The sequence below is a fragment of the Parasteatoda tepidariorum genome, chromosome 3 (genome assembly GCF_982258835.1).
Source record: "Parasteatoda tepidariorum strain Cologne lab strain chromosome 3, Ptep-v5.0, whole genome shotgun sequence".
In the NCBI taxonomy this organism is placed as follows: Eukaryota; Metazoa; Arthropoda; class Arachnida; order Araneae; family Theridiidae; genus Parasteatoda; species Parasteatoda tepidariorum.
Genome location: NC_141757.1, coordinates 86166454 through 86186135, shown reverse-complemented (window position 1 = coordinate 86186135; position 19682 = coordinate 86166454). Strand labels below are relative to the sequence as shown.

The window sequence follows — 19682 nt, the reverse complement described above, 5'->3', positions numbered from 1 at the left end:
TACCTCCTATTGGCTACTTTTCAAAGGGTACATTTTATAAAATCTATCACGAGTTATTTAATAAATTTATTTTAGATAGCAAATGAATGCTTATAAAATTTCTCAGAGGCTATGGTACCGTCGGCATTTATAGGACTCTAGGCTAAATCTTTAGAATCAAATCTTAAGTAAATTAAATAAATTTCTTTTTATAAGACAATCATAATCCTAAAAATATTTTAACATGAAAATAGTGTGAGAAAATGGTCCTATAAAGGGTGAAACATACATCAAATCAGGAGGCGTGATAGTTTCATTTACGCAAACGTTATTTGCATTAAAAAAGTTATGATAAGAAATAAATAATAAGCACATAACTAGAAAGAACCTTCAATAGGTCAAATTGTTGTTCATGTTATTATCTGCACAAATCGTTATCTAATATTGCATGCATTGTTTGACATTCAACGGAAGTTTAGGAAGTTTAATTTCTGTAAAGTGAAACTAATCAAATGACTTAGTTCTAAACTAAGTCTGTAATAGTGGAGTTGTTGCCTGGTTTTTTCTTGATTTAATGAGTTGAGCTAATTACGAATAACTTCAGTATTTCTGTAAGTAGAATTTCAATAGTTTTTTTTTTTAAAAAAAACGTACTTATATTCGGATTTTTTTTTTTTCGAAATATTTATCAACTCCTGTTCCTCGTACCTCGAAGTAACAGAGAAAAATCATCAAAATGTGAATTACTATTTTTTTTTCTTTTATCAAATAATCATAAACGCAGACTTGCAATATGTTTTATAATCTAAATTAAAATGTATATTTTTTATTTGTAAAAAAAAGAGAGAGTAATTAGTTGCATACGAAGATTTTTTTAACTTATCTAATCATTTTATCTTTATTTTTTACTTTACATTATTCTGCGATTGAATCAAATCATTGTGATAATATATTTTGCAAAAATTTATATTATAATTTGCAATGAAAATGCTAATTCAATATCTGAGAACAAGGGTTGGGAATTTTCAAACCAATTTTAATAAATGTTATTTAAACCTTTTCAAGTGAGACATGTAAATAAAATCAACAAAAATATAAATACTATATTATTCCTACTTATTCTATAATCTTATAATTAACGTGCAACACCGGTGCTTATTTTTAGTGGTGATAAATATAAAATTTGTGAATGCTCTCAATTAATAATAATTTTAAGCTTAGATAAGAAAGCAGACAGTCATACATGCAGGTACGGAGATGAAAACTCGGTGATGGAAATTACATTTCAAATAACATTTGGAAAGATCTATAGCTCATAAATATCTTTCCATTTGAATTTAGAAAATTTTGCATTATTTCTTGACCAAAATGTAAAGAAACACACATTTAAAATATTGAAGCCATACACATTTTATTTATAAACACTACATTGATCCTTTTTCCGCTAATTTGTAATACAAATCACTTGATTTCTTTTTTATTCAATATTTAATCTGAACTAAGCTTAAATTAATTATTCATTATTTTACAATTTTAGTAACGTAAAAATTGAAAATTGAATTTAAGCGTCAAAATTATTTTATGTGTGAATGTAGATGAAAAAAATTTGCTATACTTGGGAGATTCCCCGGTTTTGACACATACTTGAATATAATGTGTCATAAAATAATTTCTATCGATGTCTGAAAACAATTTTATCCAAATTCATAAAAAAAACTATGTAAAATTATAGTTTCTGATTACCCTTTTACCATGGAATTCTACCAGCTTTATTGTCATTACGCAACTGAAACCGGTTTGCACTTGTTGTAAATTAGACAATATATTATATAAATTAGACTATTTGATAAATTAGATGATATAAATATATACTATTTATTATAGCAAGTATTATAATAGCATATAATAATTAGACCAAATTATTAGACCAGGTCCACTGTAGTTTTTTAATAATTACATGTTTTTTATTAGGAAGATTTTTCATATACTTTTTCATATATCTATTTGTATTTATTTTTAACTTATTGCATTAGATAACGGTATAATATATATAAATAATATTTGGGTGAATTGCATCATCCGTCATCATTTAAATCATCTACTTCCTCATTGAAAGGCGCCTGACCATCCAGAAGGGAAGGTACCGGATAGATAGAGTCATAAAGTCCAGACGGGAAAAGTCCCGAATCGATAATAACTCTAACTCTTTTCCATAGAACAATCTAGTCTAGCATTCTTTCTTGATCCGGCAACCCTGCTTGTAGGCAGCTCTAACCGGTCATGATATCGCTGTTAAACTTATTTCCTTTTATCTATTAAATGTTAAATTTGATTAATAAACTATTGTCTCTCTTTCTAAATATATATGAAATCATGTTGTAGGAATCTGTTAAAGTTGTCAGAGTTTACGGTATTACCATAACGCATTACAGGGTTCGTCCAAAAACTAATGTCACTGACTTTTTAGTAAAACGAAAGCATATGTCGCAAATCTCTCAAACAGGTGGAGTGAGGAATCAGCCTACACGTGCTTGATTTATCAGTTGTCTTCGATTATACAGAGATTTAGAGCATGCTCCATCAAGTTTTGTGGGAAACTCATCAAAACTGCAGAATAAACACTTCTCAAAGTGAAAATGACCTTTGGAGATGCTTTTTTTTATCGAAGGGACAAAGTCTATCGAAGGTACAGATCAATTTTTGAAAGTTTTACGCAGATAAGCGATGAAACTGGTAATGGCGGTAGAATGCCATCAAAGATGAAAATGTGACGCGATGCATGTGACTGAGCTCTTCAACTCATGCACTGTTTTTAGAGTTTCTAACGCCCCAGACATTAGACACTTAATAAAGACACAAGGGACAATGAGAACGATTATAAACCTTCTTCATGGTCCACTTTCTGGTCAAATCTCAATTCCAGCCATCCTACTCTCCTAAACTCTCTACACTCGTGACAACCTAAATTTTTCTGCTAGTTCTCAAGCTTTAAAATCTCTCAAAAAGGAGTAAAATTCTGGAGAAAGGATAAAATTTCAAGAAGCCTGCATAGTATAAGGCTGTAACGGAAAATGTTCCAGAAAAGACCTGCTGTCTTTCGAAACTTAAAAATGTCTTTGGAAGCGATGTATCCACCCAAAAGAACTTATTTTAAGACATTTTAATGTAATAAACAGATTTTACCAATAATTAATTTTTGAAATATCACTGGATGATCGTCAACGACCAAGTATGACGTCACCGGTGTGGCTAAAGTCATGAAGTCAGACGAATAATAAAGCATTTGTTTAATTCAGGCATTAAACATGCGAAAAAGCTCCAGCTGGACAACGTGGGGCATCGTAAACTTTAAGAATATTTCAGAACTATCACGCATTTGAGTTCTGTAAATATTCTGCTGGAAGCGACATATCCACATCTTTATTTTAAAACCTTTTAATGTGTTATACTGGTCCGATCAATTAATAGTTTTAAATCTACTCAATGGCATTATTTTTTTTCACAACTCTTGTTGATATTCCTCTTACTAAATCCAGGTATTTGAGAGGTAAAGAAAAATTAATTACATTTGGGATAAGACTTTTATTTTAGGAGAAGATTTTTTTCTTTTCGATTTTTGTATTCCAAAATTTTCATTATTTAAAATGTATTTAAGAGTAAATCATATTAAAAAAGCCGCAGCAGTGTAATTTCTGTAAAACATTGTATAATGGTAATCGATTTTACATTTAAAAATGGAGGGATAATTCTCTAAATTGACAGTATACTCTTGTATATAAAAAATTCATGTAACCTTATTTCGTATGGGCGTAAGATACATTGATCAAGTTGCTTGTAAATAATGCATGATATTTTACTATTTATTAATATTTTATCAATACTGAAACTGCATTTTGCAGATCCTAAATAAAAGGAAAATGAGTTTTATGATCTGGGAAAAAAGCAAAGGAAACCACCCAGAGGAGAATACAGAAAATGGATATTTCATTAATTATATATCTGAGCCGCTTACTCTGCAACATATAATTAAGCCTTTGCAATCATGGATGGGAAAAGTTTGAAAAATTTGTCAACTACAGCCTTTGTTCTCCGGAAGAAGTGACAGAATTTAAACATAAGTTCCTGGAATCAGTAACATCTTTTTTAGAAAGTTACAGATTTGACTTTGCTCACAAATTCATAAATTGGTGCCTCGGTTCTGTCGACGAAATCAATCGATTCAAAAATTCAATTGCGACTTCTCAGAAAGGAATGAATTTAGTGGTGAGTGCTGTGAATGAGGATTATCCTAATTTTTACCGCCCGAATGAATTAATAAAATGGCTTTCTATCTCAAAAGAAACAACTGCCGAACTTAAATACAAATTGGATAATATCAAATTTTTTAGTTTTCGAAGAAGTGGAGCTGCTTCGTACTATAAAAGATGGGCGTTGTTTTATATGTTAGATAAACAAGCTGGTAGCAACAACTTTGAATACAAGGATGATTCTAACCGTATTGGCAAAGATAATAATATAACAATAGGAATCAAGAAAGCATTCAAGAATAGAAAATAGGAAAATGTCTTGGTTTTTTTCAGACTCTTATGCTATTTTGAAATATACAAAAAATAAGTGATTAAGTTTATCAGTAATTTTCATGAGTCTGCGGTCCCCGTTGTTAAGCAATTTTCCTCTATATCATAAGTGTAACTGTTATGATTACTTGAATTCAAGACTGTTTATAATCGTTAAATTATGATTTCTAGTAATCATGATTAATTATGATTGTTCATTATGATTGCATATAGTCACGATTCTTGTAAATCAAGATTTTGAATACTCGTAATCATGTTCACATATAATCCCCATTTGTTGAGGTTACAGGTGAACATAAACTATTTTTATCAGAAGTTATTCTTACTTGTTATTGTAACTAGTTGTTGTTGTTATTACTTTGCCATTTGCCAATATCAGCAAGCCTGGTATGAGAAACAAAGCAAATTTAACCCAATGACAGTTGAGCAAAAGGGCAAATTTCTCCTCTATACACTATTTTCCTATCCAGTAACATGAAGAAGGAAAAAATGGTTTTGCTATGCGAGAAGACTGCAGGTAAAAGTGCAACTCTTTACTAGCAGAACCGTCAGTGGGTTAAGACAGAGAGTAAGTTTCTTGTTTGTTCTATGGTGCCCTGTAAGTTCGAGAATACGATCTCAGTCACACACACGTCATAGTCCTTTTTAGAGAGAGGACCCTTTCCTTCATTCATTTTGCAATCATTTCTACTGGAAATTACTTGTGATTATAAACGAAGAATTTATGATTCCGGTGATTTTCAAGGACATAATTTCTAGTTTATGTCCAATTCTCGTATGTAAAACTTAAAAAAAATTATTGACTTTTTCAGTAAAAAAAGATAGTTCTAAAAATCAATATTTATTTTATTTCCACCAATTTTAGGAAATAAGCTAAATTAATTTCTTTTTATAAATCAATCACAATCCAAGAAATGTTTTTACATAACATTACTAGGAAAAGTGGCCATTTAAAGGGTTAAACATGTAGCAAATCTGAAAATGTGACCGTTTCTTTGGAAACACAAAAGCTATTTTTTTAAATTGAAATTACCAAAAATCTAATGAAAGGAGAAATAATTAAAACTAAGTTAAAAAAAAAAGCCTTCAGAGGATCAAACAGTTGTTTATATTGTTATCAACACAAAACTTTATCTAATATTGCATGCATCCCGACATTGTTAATCAGCATTCTTTTCATAAAAGTAGCGATTTGATATCTATTATGTGACGGGGAGTTGTTAACTAATTTGTCTTGATTTAGTGAGTTGATAACATTAGAGAATTAGGAATAATTACAGTATTTTTGTAAGTAGAATTTGAACACATTTATTATCTTATACACGCATTGTCATCGTCATAAATAACCGAGGCATATATCAACTTCTTTCCCAGTAACTCAAAGTAAGTAATCAAAATTTGAACTACTTTTTTATTGTTTACTTATCCAATAATCATAAACGCAGTTTTGCTACATGCATCCTTGCCTAAATTTGTATGTTTTTCTTGTTTGCAGAAAAGCAGACAGAGAGTAGCATTATATAAATAGTTTTTAGTGTTTCTAATCAATCTATTTTCATATTTTAAACATAATATTCTTATGTGAAACATTCAAAGGGTTTTTATAAATGTAATTTTCAGCTACTTTTATTATAAAGGTATGAAAATTTTAAACCAACATTGATAAATGTTTCTCACATGTCAGACAGGTAAATAAATTAACGCAAATATAAATAAAATTACATTTCCATAAACCTTTTTTTAACCGATGATCTCATTAATAATATGCAATACCACTGTAACTGTATGTATATTTTTACAGATAACAGATATTGGTGTAGTGAATATTTGCAATTAATAATAATTATAAATTTAGATAAGAAAGCAAACAGTCATCAGGCAGGCAAGGAGATTAAAACCAGATGAAGGGAATAACATTTCGAAAAGAGAGGGACAGAGGAGACAGGGTACAAAATAACATTTCCTACATTCGAAAACAAACGCTCCTCATTATTCCTCCATTATAGTTAGAAATTCAAAATTATAGAAACAAAATTTCAGATTTTCTGCGGTTTCTCCAAAAACGCTTACTTAGTACGCTTTTTTTATTGAAATTACTTCCAATTTTTTAAAATTAAATAGAAACATGTTTCGAAATCGTAACACTTAAACAAATTAAACACATGGTTTCAAATAGAGTTTCAAAATGCTAATTTGATGACGATACGGTTGTTATCTTTTAAATAATTAATTGATTCAGACTAAAATATTTTATGCTCGACAGTGATTTGCTTCCTTGTGCATCAAATTATCCCTATCACAAATTTCACTATAATTGTATGAATATTATAGGAATCCATATGAACCGAACAGACAAACACTTATGAATAATTAAAAGTTCTACAAATGCCACTCTTAATCAACAATGGCAACATAAAAGTGTTGCTTTTTGGGTTTGTAAAATAATATTAAAGAAGGGGGGGGGGAAACAAAAAGCTATCGAAATCTGCACTGTAAGAATTCCGTATCAAGTTACGGTTAAAAATACCGGAAGTCAGGGTGCTGGTTCTTTTTACCGTAAAATCCACTTTAACCGGAACATGTTACGGAAAAAGAAATCTGATATATCATATTTTATATATAGTCAACGTAAAATCATTTAATTATTCAAATTAAATAAATATTATTATGAAACTTATGGTATAACATTTGATGAATGATGCCGTTTGAGTTTACCGTATTATCATAAAGTAATATAGGGTTCATCCAAAAATTAATGCCACTGATTTTTTAGTGAAACGAAGGCATGTCACAAATCACGCAAGCAGGCTAGTATTCGTGGTGTGAGCAGTCAGATCACACGTGCTTGAGTTGTCAGCTGTCTTTGAATAAATGATTTAGTATGCCTTTAACTTGTTTTGTCTCTCACGCTAGTCGCCATGCAATTCTCAGTGGGTATTCTATCAAGTTTTCAGGAAAAACTATCAAAAACTGCAGAAGAAGCATTTCTCATAGTAAAGCTGACCTTGGGTGATAGTTTTTTTATCAATGTGACAAACTCTATCAAAGGCATAGTTCAGTTTTTAAAAGTTTTATAAATGGCATCAAGAAAATTCCCAACTAAGGCAATCAAAAACGAAAATGTGATTTGACGCATTATAGCTAAACAATGAAACTATCCACTAATGTTAGGGTTTCTAACGACGCAGACATTAAGCATTCCAAAAATGTTAGGTCGGACAATGTAAAGCTTGCCACCTTACCTTCTTCGTGATTCAACTCCTGGTCAATATAAAATACCAACGGTTCTGCAGCCCACTATACAAGCTTTGACTCACACACTTGAAAAGTCCAATGAAAGGACATCGATATTGATAACTGACAAAATCCAAAAAGTCTGTACAAAACTCTAAATAACATTCCAGTAAAGACCTACCGCGAATTCGAGTTCTGGAAATCTCGTTGGAAGCGATATATCCACATCCTTATTTTAAACCATTTAATGTGTTGTACTAGTCAGATCAATAAATGTTTTTAAGTTGAATGGCATTACTTTTTTAGACAAAATTTGTTAAAATTCCTGTAAATACAGTTTCAGGTATAAAAAGGAAAGGAAATGAGTTTTATGAGCTGGAAAAAAGGAAAGGGAGAAAACCGGGAGGAGCACACGGAAGACGGATATTTCATTAATTATACATCAGAGCCACCTACTTTATTGCATATAGCGGCAGTGTCTATAGCTAGCAGACTATGGTCAGAACCAGATATAAAAGAGGACATCAAACAATACTCAGAAATCAACGGTTTTTATTCTAGAGCTAGAGCAGCTGAGAAAGTTTATGAGGAATATGAAAAGAGAGTGTTGCAGAAACTTGCTGATATGCTCTTGCCAGACAAACTAAAATGCAAAGTTTCAGAAAATTTTCGACCTATAGGATTGCAGTTGTTCAAAGGCTTTGCAAAAGAAATTGAAGAAACTTTTGAGAATGACTACAAAGAATATTGCAGATTTTATGATATCTTCAAAATGGGAGGTTCTGTCTACTGGACGATGGAAGGAATAATTGATAACGTAACATCACTGAAAGAACTGATTAATAATGATGATCAGGAAAAAGACTTTTATTGCTTATATGAATTAGCCTGTAAATACTGCCTTGAAGAATGCGTCCTATATATATGGGGTATGATATCACCCGACAAAAAGAATGAAGTTGATTCCATATATGAAAACTATGACTATGAAAATGATGACTATCACATAATAGCATATTGGACTGCCCTTATCGAAAATAAATTACGAGACTTTTTAGAAAAGTTGAAGCAAAATGATGTGTTTAACTTCTATGACAATAGTCTGAGTATTGAACAAAACATGGTTTCGTTGTCTATTTTTGTTAAAAACCCATACTCTCTCAAGTATTTTTGGAATAAACTGAAAGAAAATGAAAGAAATGTTAACTTAGAAAAATGGTTGAACCTTGCCGTACGTCAATTTCCGGAATGGGGAAGACATGAATATCAAAGCTGCAACGATAAAACAAATAGTTTATGTTTTTTGTTATCACAATTGAATGATAAAAATCAACAAAAAGAAGTTTTTGAAGCTCATTCGGAGGTAATATTGAGGGCTTTATTTTATAATTGGCCGTGGCAAAGATTCTTTTTGCCAGCGTTCTGTATAATGTTGGAATACGTTTCAGAGGAAACTTTTGTTGAAATGATGTCACTTATTTCTAATGAAATCAGAGAAGAAAACGAAATCATAATCGAAGTGTTTAAAGAAATTTGGTTTAAAAGTCCATTAAAATTAAAAAAATCTCTGATTCAATTCTTAGAGGAGTCTACAAAGATAATATATCGTTTTATTGACATGGATGATGTTGAAACTATTTTTATGATTTTAAAATACGCTACTGAGGAAGAAAGTAAACAAATTCTTTTTAAAATGATTGAGAGTTACGCATTATTTTCGACACTGCGTTCAAATAAACTGAGTTTAATTGACACTTTGATGACGAAGTATTTGACTTCAAGTGACGACATCGAACACTTCAAGTACAGCGTGATGGTAGAGCACGGAAATGATTTGTGCAAAGCTTGGATAGATGAAAATGATTTTCAAGCAGTTGAAACACTAATTGCATGGAGTTTAAAAACGACAGAAGATGTTCGGTTATTCAAGGAAGAAATATTAGACAAGAATAAAATTTACTGCTCTTTAGTGTGCTTGGGTGATTATCAAGTAGTTGATCGTTTTATGAATTGGTGTTTCGAGAGTGCAGATGACATTAAGAAATTCAAAAAAGCATTTATCCACGAAGTCGATGAGGATAACTCTTCTATTTGTTCACATTTATTATGGGAATTAAGCGTTTGCAATCAAGGGTGGGAAAATTTTGAGAAATTTGTCAATTATAATTTTTGTTCCCCAGAAGAAGTAACAGAATTTAAAAATTTGTTTCTGGAATCAGTACCATCTTTTTTAGATAGTTACAGATTTGAATTTGCTCACAATTTCGTAATGTGGTGCCTCGGTTCAATCGATGAAGTCAATCAATTCAAAAATTCATTTTCGACTTCTGAGAAAGGAATGAAGATTGTGGTGCGTGCTGTGAATAAAGGGTATCCCGTTTTTTACCACCCGAATGAATTAATAAAATGGCTTTCGATGTCAAAAGAAACAACTGCCGAACTGAAATGCAAATTGGATAACAATGAGCGTTTTTTTTATAACTGCAGCGTAACTGTTGCGGACTATAAAAGGTGGGCGTTGTTTTATATGTTAGATAAACATGATGGAGGTGACAAAACTGAATACAAGGAAGATTCTGACAGTATTGATAAAGATAATGATATAACAATAGAAATTATGAAGGCATTCAAGAACAGACAATAGGAAAATATTTATTTTTTTCAGACTCTTATGCTATTTTGAAATATACAAAAAATAGATTATTAACTCTTTTAAGGGTGCCCTGTTGTCAAACTTTTTTCTCTGTCCTAAGTGTATCTGTCATGATTATTTGAATTCTAGACTGTTTGTAAACATTAAATTATGATTTCTGGTAATAATGATTATTTATGATCGTTCATTATGATTGCCTATAGTCATAATTCTTGTAAGCAAAGATTTTGGTTTCTCTTAATTATGTTCACTTACAATCGCCTTTTGTTGAGATTACAGGTGATCATAAAGTCTTTTTATCAGAAGTTATTCTTACGTGTTACTGAAACTAGTTTTTTGTTGTTATTACTTTGCCATTCGCCAATAGCAGCAAGCCTGGTTTAAGAAACCAATCAAATTTAACCCACTGACTGTTGAACAAAAGGGCGAAACTGGGAAAATATTTCTCCTCCATACACTATTTTCCAATCTAATAACAAGGAAAGAAAAAAAGCGGTTTTGTAAGGCGAGAAGACTAAAGGTAACAGTGCGACTTTTTATGAGCAGAACAGTCAGTGACAGAGAGTAAATTTCTTGTTCGTTCAGTGGCGCCCTCTATGGCCGAGAATACGATCTCAGCCACACACACGTCACAGTATTTTTTACAGGGAGGACCCTTTCCTTTATTCATTTTGCGTTCGTTCATTTGATCATTTTCAATTGAAATAACTTTTAATTATAAACGAAGAATTTATGATTCCGGTGATTTTCAACGACAGAGTTTATGGCCAATTCTCGTATGTAAAACTTTAAAAAAAAAAAAAAAAATTCACTTTTTTGGTAAAAAAAGATAGTAGTTCTAAAAATCAATATTTATTTTATTTCCACCAATTTTAGGAAATAAGCTAAATTAATTTCCTTTTATAAATCAATCACAATCCAAAAAATGTTTTATATAACATTAGTAGGAAAAACGCCCATTTAAAGGGTTAAACATGTAGGAAATCAGATAGCGCGACCGTTTCTTTTGAAATACAAAAGCTGTTTTTTTTTTAATTTTAATTACAAAAAATCTAATGACAGGAAAAAAAGATTAAAAACTAAGTTTAAAAAAAACTTCAGAGGATCAAATAGTTGTTTATATTGTTATCAACACAAAACGTTATCTAATATCGCTTGCATCCCGACATTGATAATCAGCATTCTTTTCATAAAAGTAGCGATTTCATATCTATAATGTGACGGGGTGTTGTTAACTAATTTGTCTTGATTTATGGAGTTGATAACATTAGCGAATTTAGAATAATTACAGTGTTATTGTAAGTCGAATTTGAACACATTTATTTTCTTATACATGCATTGTCATCGTCATAAATAACGTAGGTATTTATGAACTTCGTCCCCAATAACTCAAAGTAAGTTATCAAAATTTGAACTATTTTTTTATTGTTAATTTATCTAATAATCATAAACGCTTATTTGTAAAAAAACAGAGATAAATAAAAGGAGTATTAATCAACTCTGATCTCAGTAATTCAAAGCAAGTAATCAAAATTTGAACTACTTTTTTATTGTTTGCTTATCTAATAATTATAAACGCAGTTTTGCTACATGTTTCATTGCCTAAGTTTGTATATTTTTCTTATTTGCAAAAAAACAGCGGCAGAGAGTAGCATTATGTAAATAGTTTTCAGTGTTTCAAATCGATCTATTTTTTATATTTTCGACATAATATTCTTATGTGAACAATTCGAAGGATTGTAATAAATTTAATTTTCAGCTACTTTTATTATATTGGCAATTCAAGGGATGAACATTTTAAACCAATATTGATAAATGTTTCTCAAATGTGAGAAACATTACGTTTCCATAAACCTTTTTTTTATTGTATGATCTCATTATACAAACCAGTGCATCTGCAAGTATATTCTTGCAAATAATGGACATAAGTGTAATGAATATTTGAAATTAAAAATAATTATAAATTTAAGTAAGAAAGCAAACAGTCATCAGGCAGGTAAGGAAATGAAAACCAGATGAAGAAAATAACATTTCGAAAAGAGAGGGAGACAGAGTACAAAATAACAGTTCCTACATTCGAAAACGAACGCACCTCGTTATTCCTCCATTATAGTTGGAAATTCAAAATTATAGGATTAAAATTTCAGATTTTCTGTTTTTTCTCCAAAAATGCTTACGCTTTTTTAAACGCTCTCTTAGTACGCTCTTTTTTATTGAACTTACTTCAATTTTTTTAAATTTAATCGAAACATGTTTCGAAATCGTAACACTTAAACAATATAAACATATGGTTTCAAATAGGATTTCACAATGCTAATTTGGTGACGATACGGTTGTTATCTTTTAAATAATTGATTGATTCAGATTAAAATATTTTATAGTCGAAAGTGATTCGCTTCCTTGTGAATCAATGAATGTTATAAGAATCCATATGAAACGAACAGAAAAAAAATGTATTATGAATAATTAAGAGTTCTACAAATGCCACCCTTAATCAACAGTCGCAACATAAAATTGTTGCCTTAGGGGTTTGTAAATTAATATTTAAGAGGGGGGAAAACAAAAACGCTATCGAAATCTGCACTGTAAGAATTCCGGATCAAATTACTGTTAAAAATACCGAAAGTCAGGGTGCCGGTACTTTTTAACGTAAAATCCACTTTCACTGGAACATTTTACTGAATAAAAATCTGATATAACATAATTTATATATACTGACCGTAAGATTACTTTATTATTCTCATTAAGTTCACTGTATAACATTTTAAGGATGATGCACCCAAAGTATCAGTACTTTATACCGTTATTTTATCCTAAATCTTTCACAGTATTGCAAATCAAATCTGAGGAAGACGGATATATAAAAAAAAATATTTGAATGTGTTTGGAAATCAAGAAAGGCCCTAGAAAAAGCCGGGTTTACAGGTGAAATTTTCCTGCTGGATCATACACACTCACACACCTATAAATATAATAACAAAAAAAAAAAGAAAAATATACAAATAATAAAAAGTGCTGTAACTTTTCAGCAGCTAACAACACCACATGCCTTTGAACGGAAAAGTGTCTAATTTCGTCATTGCAAAGTGGCGAACAGCAAATGCTGTAGGCCATGTTGCTATTGGCTGATGGACCCGACACTATCAATAATAACATGGGAATCCAAAAAATAAATCCATAGTTAAGGCAAAACCAAATTCCATCCAGGTCAACGTACACAAATCAAGAGCCATCCTTCCAAATTATTGGATTGAAGATGATGCGTCATAAATGAATATAAGTGACGGTTATGTTCCACGTATTTGTGGATAGAGTAAACCTCAAAATGAAATTTAAACTTAAAATTTAATTTGAACCAAAAGGCGGTAGATACAATTAATTGGAAAATTATTACAAATAAGTTTATCTTTAAAAAATTTCAACTGCTTAAGTAAAATTGGTGTTGTTGTTGCTAATTCTTTTGAATATGATAATTTGAGAAATAATAGTACCTCTGAGCACCTTGACACTAATGCAACTGAAATATTTCTGTAGACTGAGTACCTCAAATTTGAATCCTTGGTGTTTATCGCATACTGAGAAAGTGGATTCATGGCCAATACTGCATGTAAATTTAAATATTCTTCATTATCATCATCACTAGTTTTAACAAAATTTACACAATATGGATAAATTGAATTATCTAACCTTGGAAATTCAGGAAAGTTAACGCAAAAATTGTCATTCATATATCTGCAACATAAAAAATTTCAATCTATCTCCTTATATAGTTGTTTTCCTTAGTAAATTAAGAAAAGGTTAGCCATAGTTCAGCTAAATTTAGCTCTCATCTGGAAATACCATTCATTTATAGGAGTTAAAAACAGTTATAATTAATGTAGTTGTTACATACACAAAATTTTAAAAATGCGAGAAATGTATCTATTTTAATTTGTCTTAAGGCAAATGGAACTAAATTAGAAAAAGCTTTAAAAAAAGTTCGAGAGTCAGGGTAGTAAAAAGATTAACAAAATCAAAGGAGATTATAGAACATAATATAGATTTTATAATAATTATAGAACATAGAAGTGATAAAGATTTCAATTATATTTATAACCTCACCTCTGAGGAGTATTTTAACGCTCTGGGAGATTATTCAACTAAATTATATTGTTTAGAAATAGCATTATGCCATCCAAAAATTCTTTAAAAAATACAGTTGCCTTTCGTTTAATTTGCAGTTCTACCTCAACAATTGGTATTGTAATCCTACAGGAATTGCAATTCAAACTTCTTTACTTAAAACTTCTAAAATAACATTAATTGAAACTTCTAAAACAAATACAAATAAAGAAAAACAAAAAATTTCTATTTTCTCCACTTTTTAATTGATTTTTAAAATCGTTTGTCATTTTTTAAATACCAAGTATTATGCTTAAAAGAAAATACTCACAGAAATCTATAAACGAAATTAGGGATTTTCCATAAACTTTAAAGTTGGACATAGAAGTTATAAAATAGAGAGAATAAAACTGTTTAATGATTGCTTTAAAAATATTTAAAAAAAAAAAACATTTTTGTTTTTGTGACATATTTTGAAAATATTCAGTTGCAGTTTGATTTACATCATGAAGTTTTAAGCAAAACTATTCAATAATTAAAATGCAATTTTTTATCATTTTAAAATAAAATCTTTCAATCGAAGATGTGAAGACTAATGAACCGTAAGTGCTTATAATAAAAAAAATTATGTTAAACTGCATATATTATGAAGAATATTTGTAGGTAGATTATAAAATATATTTGGAGTGCCATAAAAAAATAACAGGAAATATATTTCAAAATTATTTATAAAGTACCTTAAATCATGAAAAAGTTGCTATTTTTTTAAGATATTACATTTGGCTCCCTGATATCTGATGAAGATCTGTTGACAATTCAATGAATTCCATAGCTTATTGTCCATAGTGATGCATTCTGCAACTCTTCTCAAAGTGCTGAAAATCACAAATTTACAATGTGGTAAAGTTTAACGCAGTATTAAGAGTTTAACGTATTATCATAAAGTTATAATAACGTTCATCCAAAAGGTAATGCCACTGATTTTTTAGTGAAACGAAAGCATGTCTTAAATCACACAGCTAGTATCTGTGGTGTGAACAGTCATATCACACGTGCTTGATTTGTCAGCTGTCTTTGATTAAATGATTTAGTATGCCTTTAACTTGTTTTGCCTCTCCCGCTAGTCACCATGCAATTCTCAGTGGGTATTCTATCAAATTTTCAGGAAAACTCTTAAAAACTGCAGAAGAAACACTTCTCATGGTAAATCTGACCTTGGGTGATAGTTTTTTATTTTATCAACGTGACAAACTCTATCAAAGGTGCAGTTCAGTTTCTAAAAGTTTTAAACATATCACCAAGAAAATTCCCAACTAAGGCAATCAACGACGAAAATCTGACGACTCGACGCAAGTGATTGAACAATGAAGCTATCCACTAATGTTAGGGCTTCTAACGACGCAGACATTAAACATTCCAAAAAAGTCAGGTCGGACAGTGTAAATGACTGTAAACCTCTTAATGGTTCGCTTTCTGTTAAAAACAAAAGCCAATTCCAGCCAACTTGCAGTCTTAGAGTAGGAACCTAATTTTTCTATTAGTTCCCAAGCATTGATAATTCCCGGAAAAGGAAAACATTTTGGGCTGTAGACAAATTGCAAGAAGCCTGCGTGAGAGCTTCAAAAGAAATTTCAGAAAATGCCTCGTATGTTTTCGATACCTGGAAATTTCAGTGGAAGTGATGTATGCGCACAAACAGAGCTTATTTTAAAACATTCAAATGCCTTGAACAGATCTATGAATCTTATCAATCTTTAGACACGTGCTGGATAATCATCAACGCCGAAATGTGACGCTACCTGTGTTACTGTACGTCAGACAGTTAATTGAGAATCAGTTTAACGCATTAATTAATGCATGCATTAAACACTCGAGAAGACCTAGCTGAACAAAGCGGGTGATTATAACTTGCACCTTACCTTCTTCGTGATTCAACTTCTGGCCAATATAAAGTGCCAACGGTTCTACAGCCACGATACGATACAAACGCTTACTCACACACTTGAAAAGTCCAGAAAGAACATCGATTTGGATAACTGACAAAATACAAGAAGTCTGTACAAAACTCTAAAGAACATTCCATTAAAAACCTACCGTGAATTCGAATTCTGGAAATCTCGTTGGAAGCGATCTATCCACATCCCTATTTTAAACCATTTAATGTCTTGTACTAGACAGATGAATAAATATTTTTAAGTTGGATGGCATCACATTTTTGGACAAACTTTTTTAAAATTCCTTTAAATAATTGGAAGTGTTGGAGCCGTAAAGATAAGACTTACATTTCATTTAAACATTTATTTATGAGATATTTTTTAAATTTTTGCACACCGAAATTTTAATTATTTGAAGTCACTTCATAGTAAATAATGTCTAAAAAGCAGTAGCTGTGCAGTTTCTGTAAAATCACTTCAGTGGTAATCAATTGTCAATTAAAAATGGAGGTATTATTCTTAAAATTGTCTTACAGCACACTCGTTCAAACAAAGTTTCAGATAACCTTATTTCGTATTGCAGTAATATACATTAAACAGGTTGCATGTAAATGATCTATCATATTTTACCATTTGTTACATTCTATCAATTTTTTCAAATATATTTTTCAGATATTCCTTTTGGAAAGAAAATGAGTTTTATGAGCTGGAAGAAAGGCCAGGGAGAAAACCCAGAGGAGCACACGGAAGACGGATATTTCATTAATTATACATCAGAGCCGCCTACTTTACAACATATAGCGGCAGTATCTATAGCTAGCAGACTATGGTCAGAACCAGATATAAAAGAGGACATCAGACAATACTCAGAAAGCAACGGTTTTGATTTTAGAGCTTGGTCAGCTGAGAAAATTTATAAGGAATATGAAAATAGAGTGTTGCAGAAACTTGCTGATATGCTCTTGCCAGACAAACTAAAATACAAAGTTTCAGAAAATTTTCGGCCTATAGGATTGCAGTTGCTCAAAGGTTTTGCAAAAGAAATTGAAGAATATTATTATTATGGAGAAACTGTTGAGAATGAGGACAAAGGATATTGCAGATTTTATGATATCTTCAAAATGGGAGGTTCTGTCTACTGGACGATGGAAGGAATAATTGATAACGTAACATCACTGAAAGAACTGATTAATAATGATGATCAGGAAAAAGACTTTTATTGCTTATATGAATTAGCCTGTAAATACTGCCTTGAAGAATGCGTCCTATATATATGGGGTATGATATCACCCGACAAAAAGAATGAAGTTGATTCCATATATGAAAACTATGACTATGAAAATGATGACTATCACATAATAGCATATTGGACTGCCCTTATCGAAAATAAATTACGAGACTTTTTAGAAAAGTTGAAGCAAAATGATGTGTTTAACTTCTATGACAATAGTCTGAGTATTGAACAAAACATGGTTTCGTTGTCTATTTTTGTTAAAAACCCATACTCTCTCAAGTATTTTTGGAATAAACTGAAAGAAAATGAAAGAAATGTTAACTTAGAAAAATGGTTGAACCTTGCCGTACGTCAATTTCCGGAATGGGGAAGACATGAATATCAAAGCTGCAACGATAAAACAAATAGTTTATGTTTTTTGTTATCACAATTGAATGATAAAAATCAACAAAAAGAAGTTTTTGAAGCTCATTCGGAGGTAATATTGAGGGCTTTATTTTATAATTGGCCGTGGCAAAGATTCTTTTTGCCAGCGTTCTGTATAATGTTGGAATACGTTTCAGAGGAAACTTTTGTTGAAATGATGTCACTTATTTCTAATGAAATCAGAGAAGAAAACGAAATCATAATCGAAGTGTTTAAAGAAATTTGGTTTAAAAGTCCATTAAAATTAAAAAAATCTCTGATTCAATTCTTAGAGGAGTCTACAAAGATAATATATCGTTTTATTGACATGGATGATGTTGAAACTATTTTTATGATTTTAAAATACGCTACTGAGGAAGAAAGTAAACAAATTCTTTTTAAAATGATTGAGAGTTACGCATTATTTTCGACACTGCGTTCAAATAAACTGAGTTTAATTGACACTTTGATGACGAAGTATTTGACTTCAAGTGACGACATCGAACACTTCAAGTACAGCGTGATGGTAGAGCACGGAAATGATTTGTGCAAAGCTTGGATAGATGAAAATGATTTTCAAGCAGTTGAAACACTAATTGCATGGAGTTTAAAAACGACAGAAGATGTTCGGTTATTCAAGGAAGAAATATTAGACAAGAATAAAATTTACTGCTCTTTAGTGTGCTTGGGTGATTATCAAGTAGTTGATCGTTTTATGAATTGGTGTTTCGAGAGTGCAGATGACATTAAGAAATTCAAAAAAGCATTTATCCACGAAGTCGATGAGGATAACTCTTCTATTTGTTCACATTTATTATGGGAATTAAGCGTTTGCAATCAAGGGTGGGAAAATTTTGAGAAATTTGTCAATTATAATTTTTGTTCCCCAGAAGAAGTAACAGAATTTAAAAATTTGTTTCTGGAATCAGTACCATCTTTTTTAGATAGTTACAGATTTGAATTTGCTCACAATTTCGTAATGTGGTGCCTCGGTTCAATCGATGAAGTCAATCAATTCAAAAATTCATTTTCGACTTCTGAGAAAGGAATGAAGATTGTGGTGCGTGCTGTGAATAAAGGGTATCCCGTTTTTTACCACCCGAATGAATTAATAAAATGGCTTTCGATGTCAAAAGAAACAACTGCCGAACTGAAATGCAAATTGGATAACAATGAGCGTTTTTTTTATAACTGCAGCGTAACTGTTGCGGACTATAAAAGGTGGGCGTTGTTTTATATGTTAGATAAACATGATGGAGGTGACAAAACTGAATACAAGGAAGATTCTGACAGTATTGATAAAGATAATGATATAACAATAGAAATTATGAAGGCATTCAAGAACAGACAATAGGAAAATATTTATTTTTTTCAGACTCTTATGCTATTTTGAAATATACAAAAAATAGATTATTAACTCTTTTAAGGGTGCCCTGTTGTCAAACTTTTTTCTCTGTCCTAAGTGTATCTGTCATGATTATTTGAATTCTAGACTGTTTGTAAACATTAAATTATGATTTCTGGTAATAATGATTATTTATGATCGTTCATTATGATTGCCTATA

At 30.7% G+C, this 19682-nt stretch overlaps 3 protein-coding genes across 5 annotated transcripts in view; 2 read left to right on the top strand and 1 right to left on the bottom strand.

Annotated features, from left to right (window-relative positions):
- The window catches only part of LOC107437141 (uncharacterized), a 134821-nt gene that overhangs the window by 98410 nt on the left and 16729 nt on the right, over positions 1 to 19682 (bottom strand). The window lies entirely within an intron of this gene.
- Positions 406 to 19650, top strand: LOC139424776 (uncharacterized). Of its 2 annotated transcripts, none has more exons than XM_087159752.1 (2): positions 406 to 590; positions 17151 to 19650. In XM_087159752.1, exon 2 carries the CDS (start codon positions 17171 to 17173, stop codon positions 19469 to 19471), a length of 2301 nt encoding a protein of 766 aa, XP_087015878.1. In that variant the 5' UTR covers positions 406 to 590; positions 17151 to 17170; the 3' UTR covers positions 19472 to 19650. The 2 variants fall into 2 exon arrangements, with proteins under 2 accessions (XP_087015878.1, XP_015925800.2); XM_016070314.4 differs by lacking the exon at positions 406 to 590 and adding an exon at positions 10893 to 11837.
- LOC107453468 (uncharacterized) lies at positions 5713 to 10610 on the top strand. Of its 2 annotated transcripts, none has more exons than XM_087159753.1 (2): positions 5713 to 5939; positions 8134 to 10610. In XM_087159753.1, exon 2 carries the CDS (start codon positions 8152 to 8154, stop codon positions 10432 to 10434), a length of 2283 nt encoding a protein of 760 aa, XP_087015879.1. In that variant the 5' UTR covers positions 5713 to 5939; positions 8134 to 8151; the 3' UTR covers positions 10435 to 10610. The 2 variants fall into 2 exon arrangements, with proteins under 2 accessions (XP_087015879.1, XP_015925802.1); XM_016070316.4 differs by having other exon boundaries at positions 8128 to 10610.

Coding starts and splice junctions, on each gene's coding strand:
- LOC139424776 (XM_087159752.1), top strand. CDS start 17,171: ATGAGTTTTATGAGCTGGAAGAAAGGCCAGGGAGAAAACCCAGAGGAG.
- LOC107453468 (XM_087159753.1), top strand. CDS start 8,152: ATGAGTTTTATGAGCTGGAAAAAAGGAAAGGGAGAAAACCGGGAGGAG.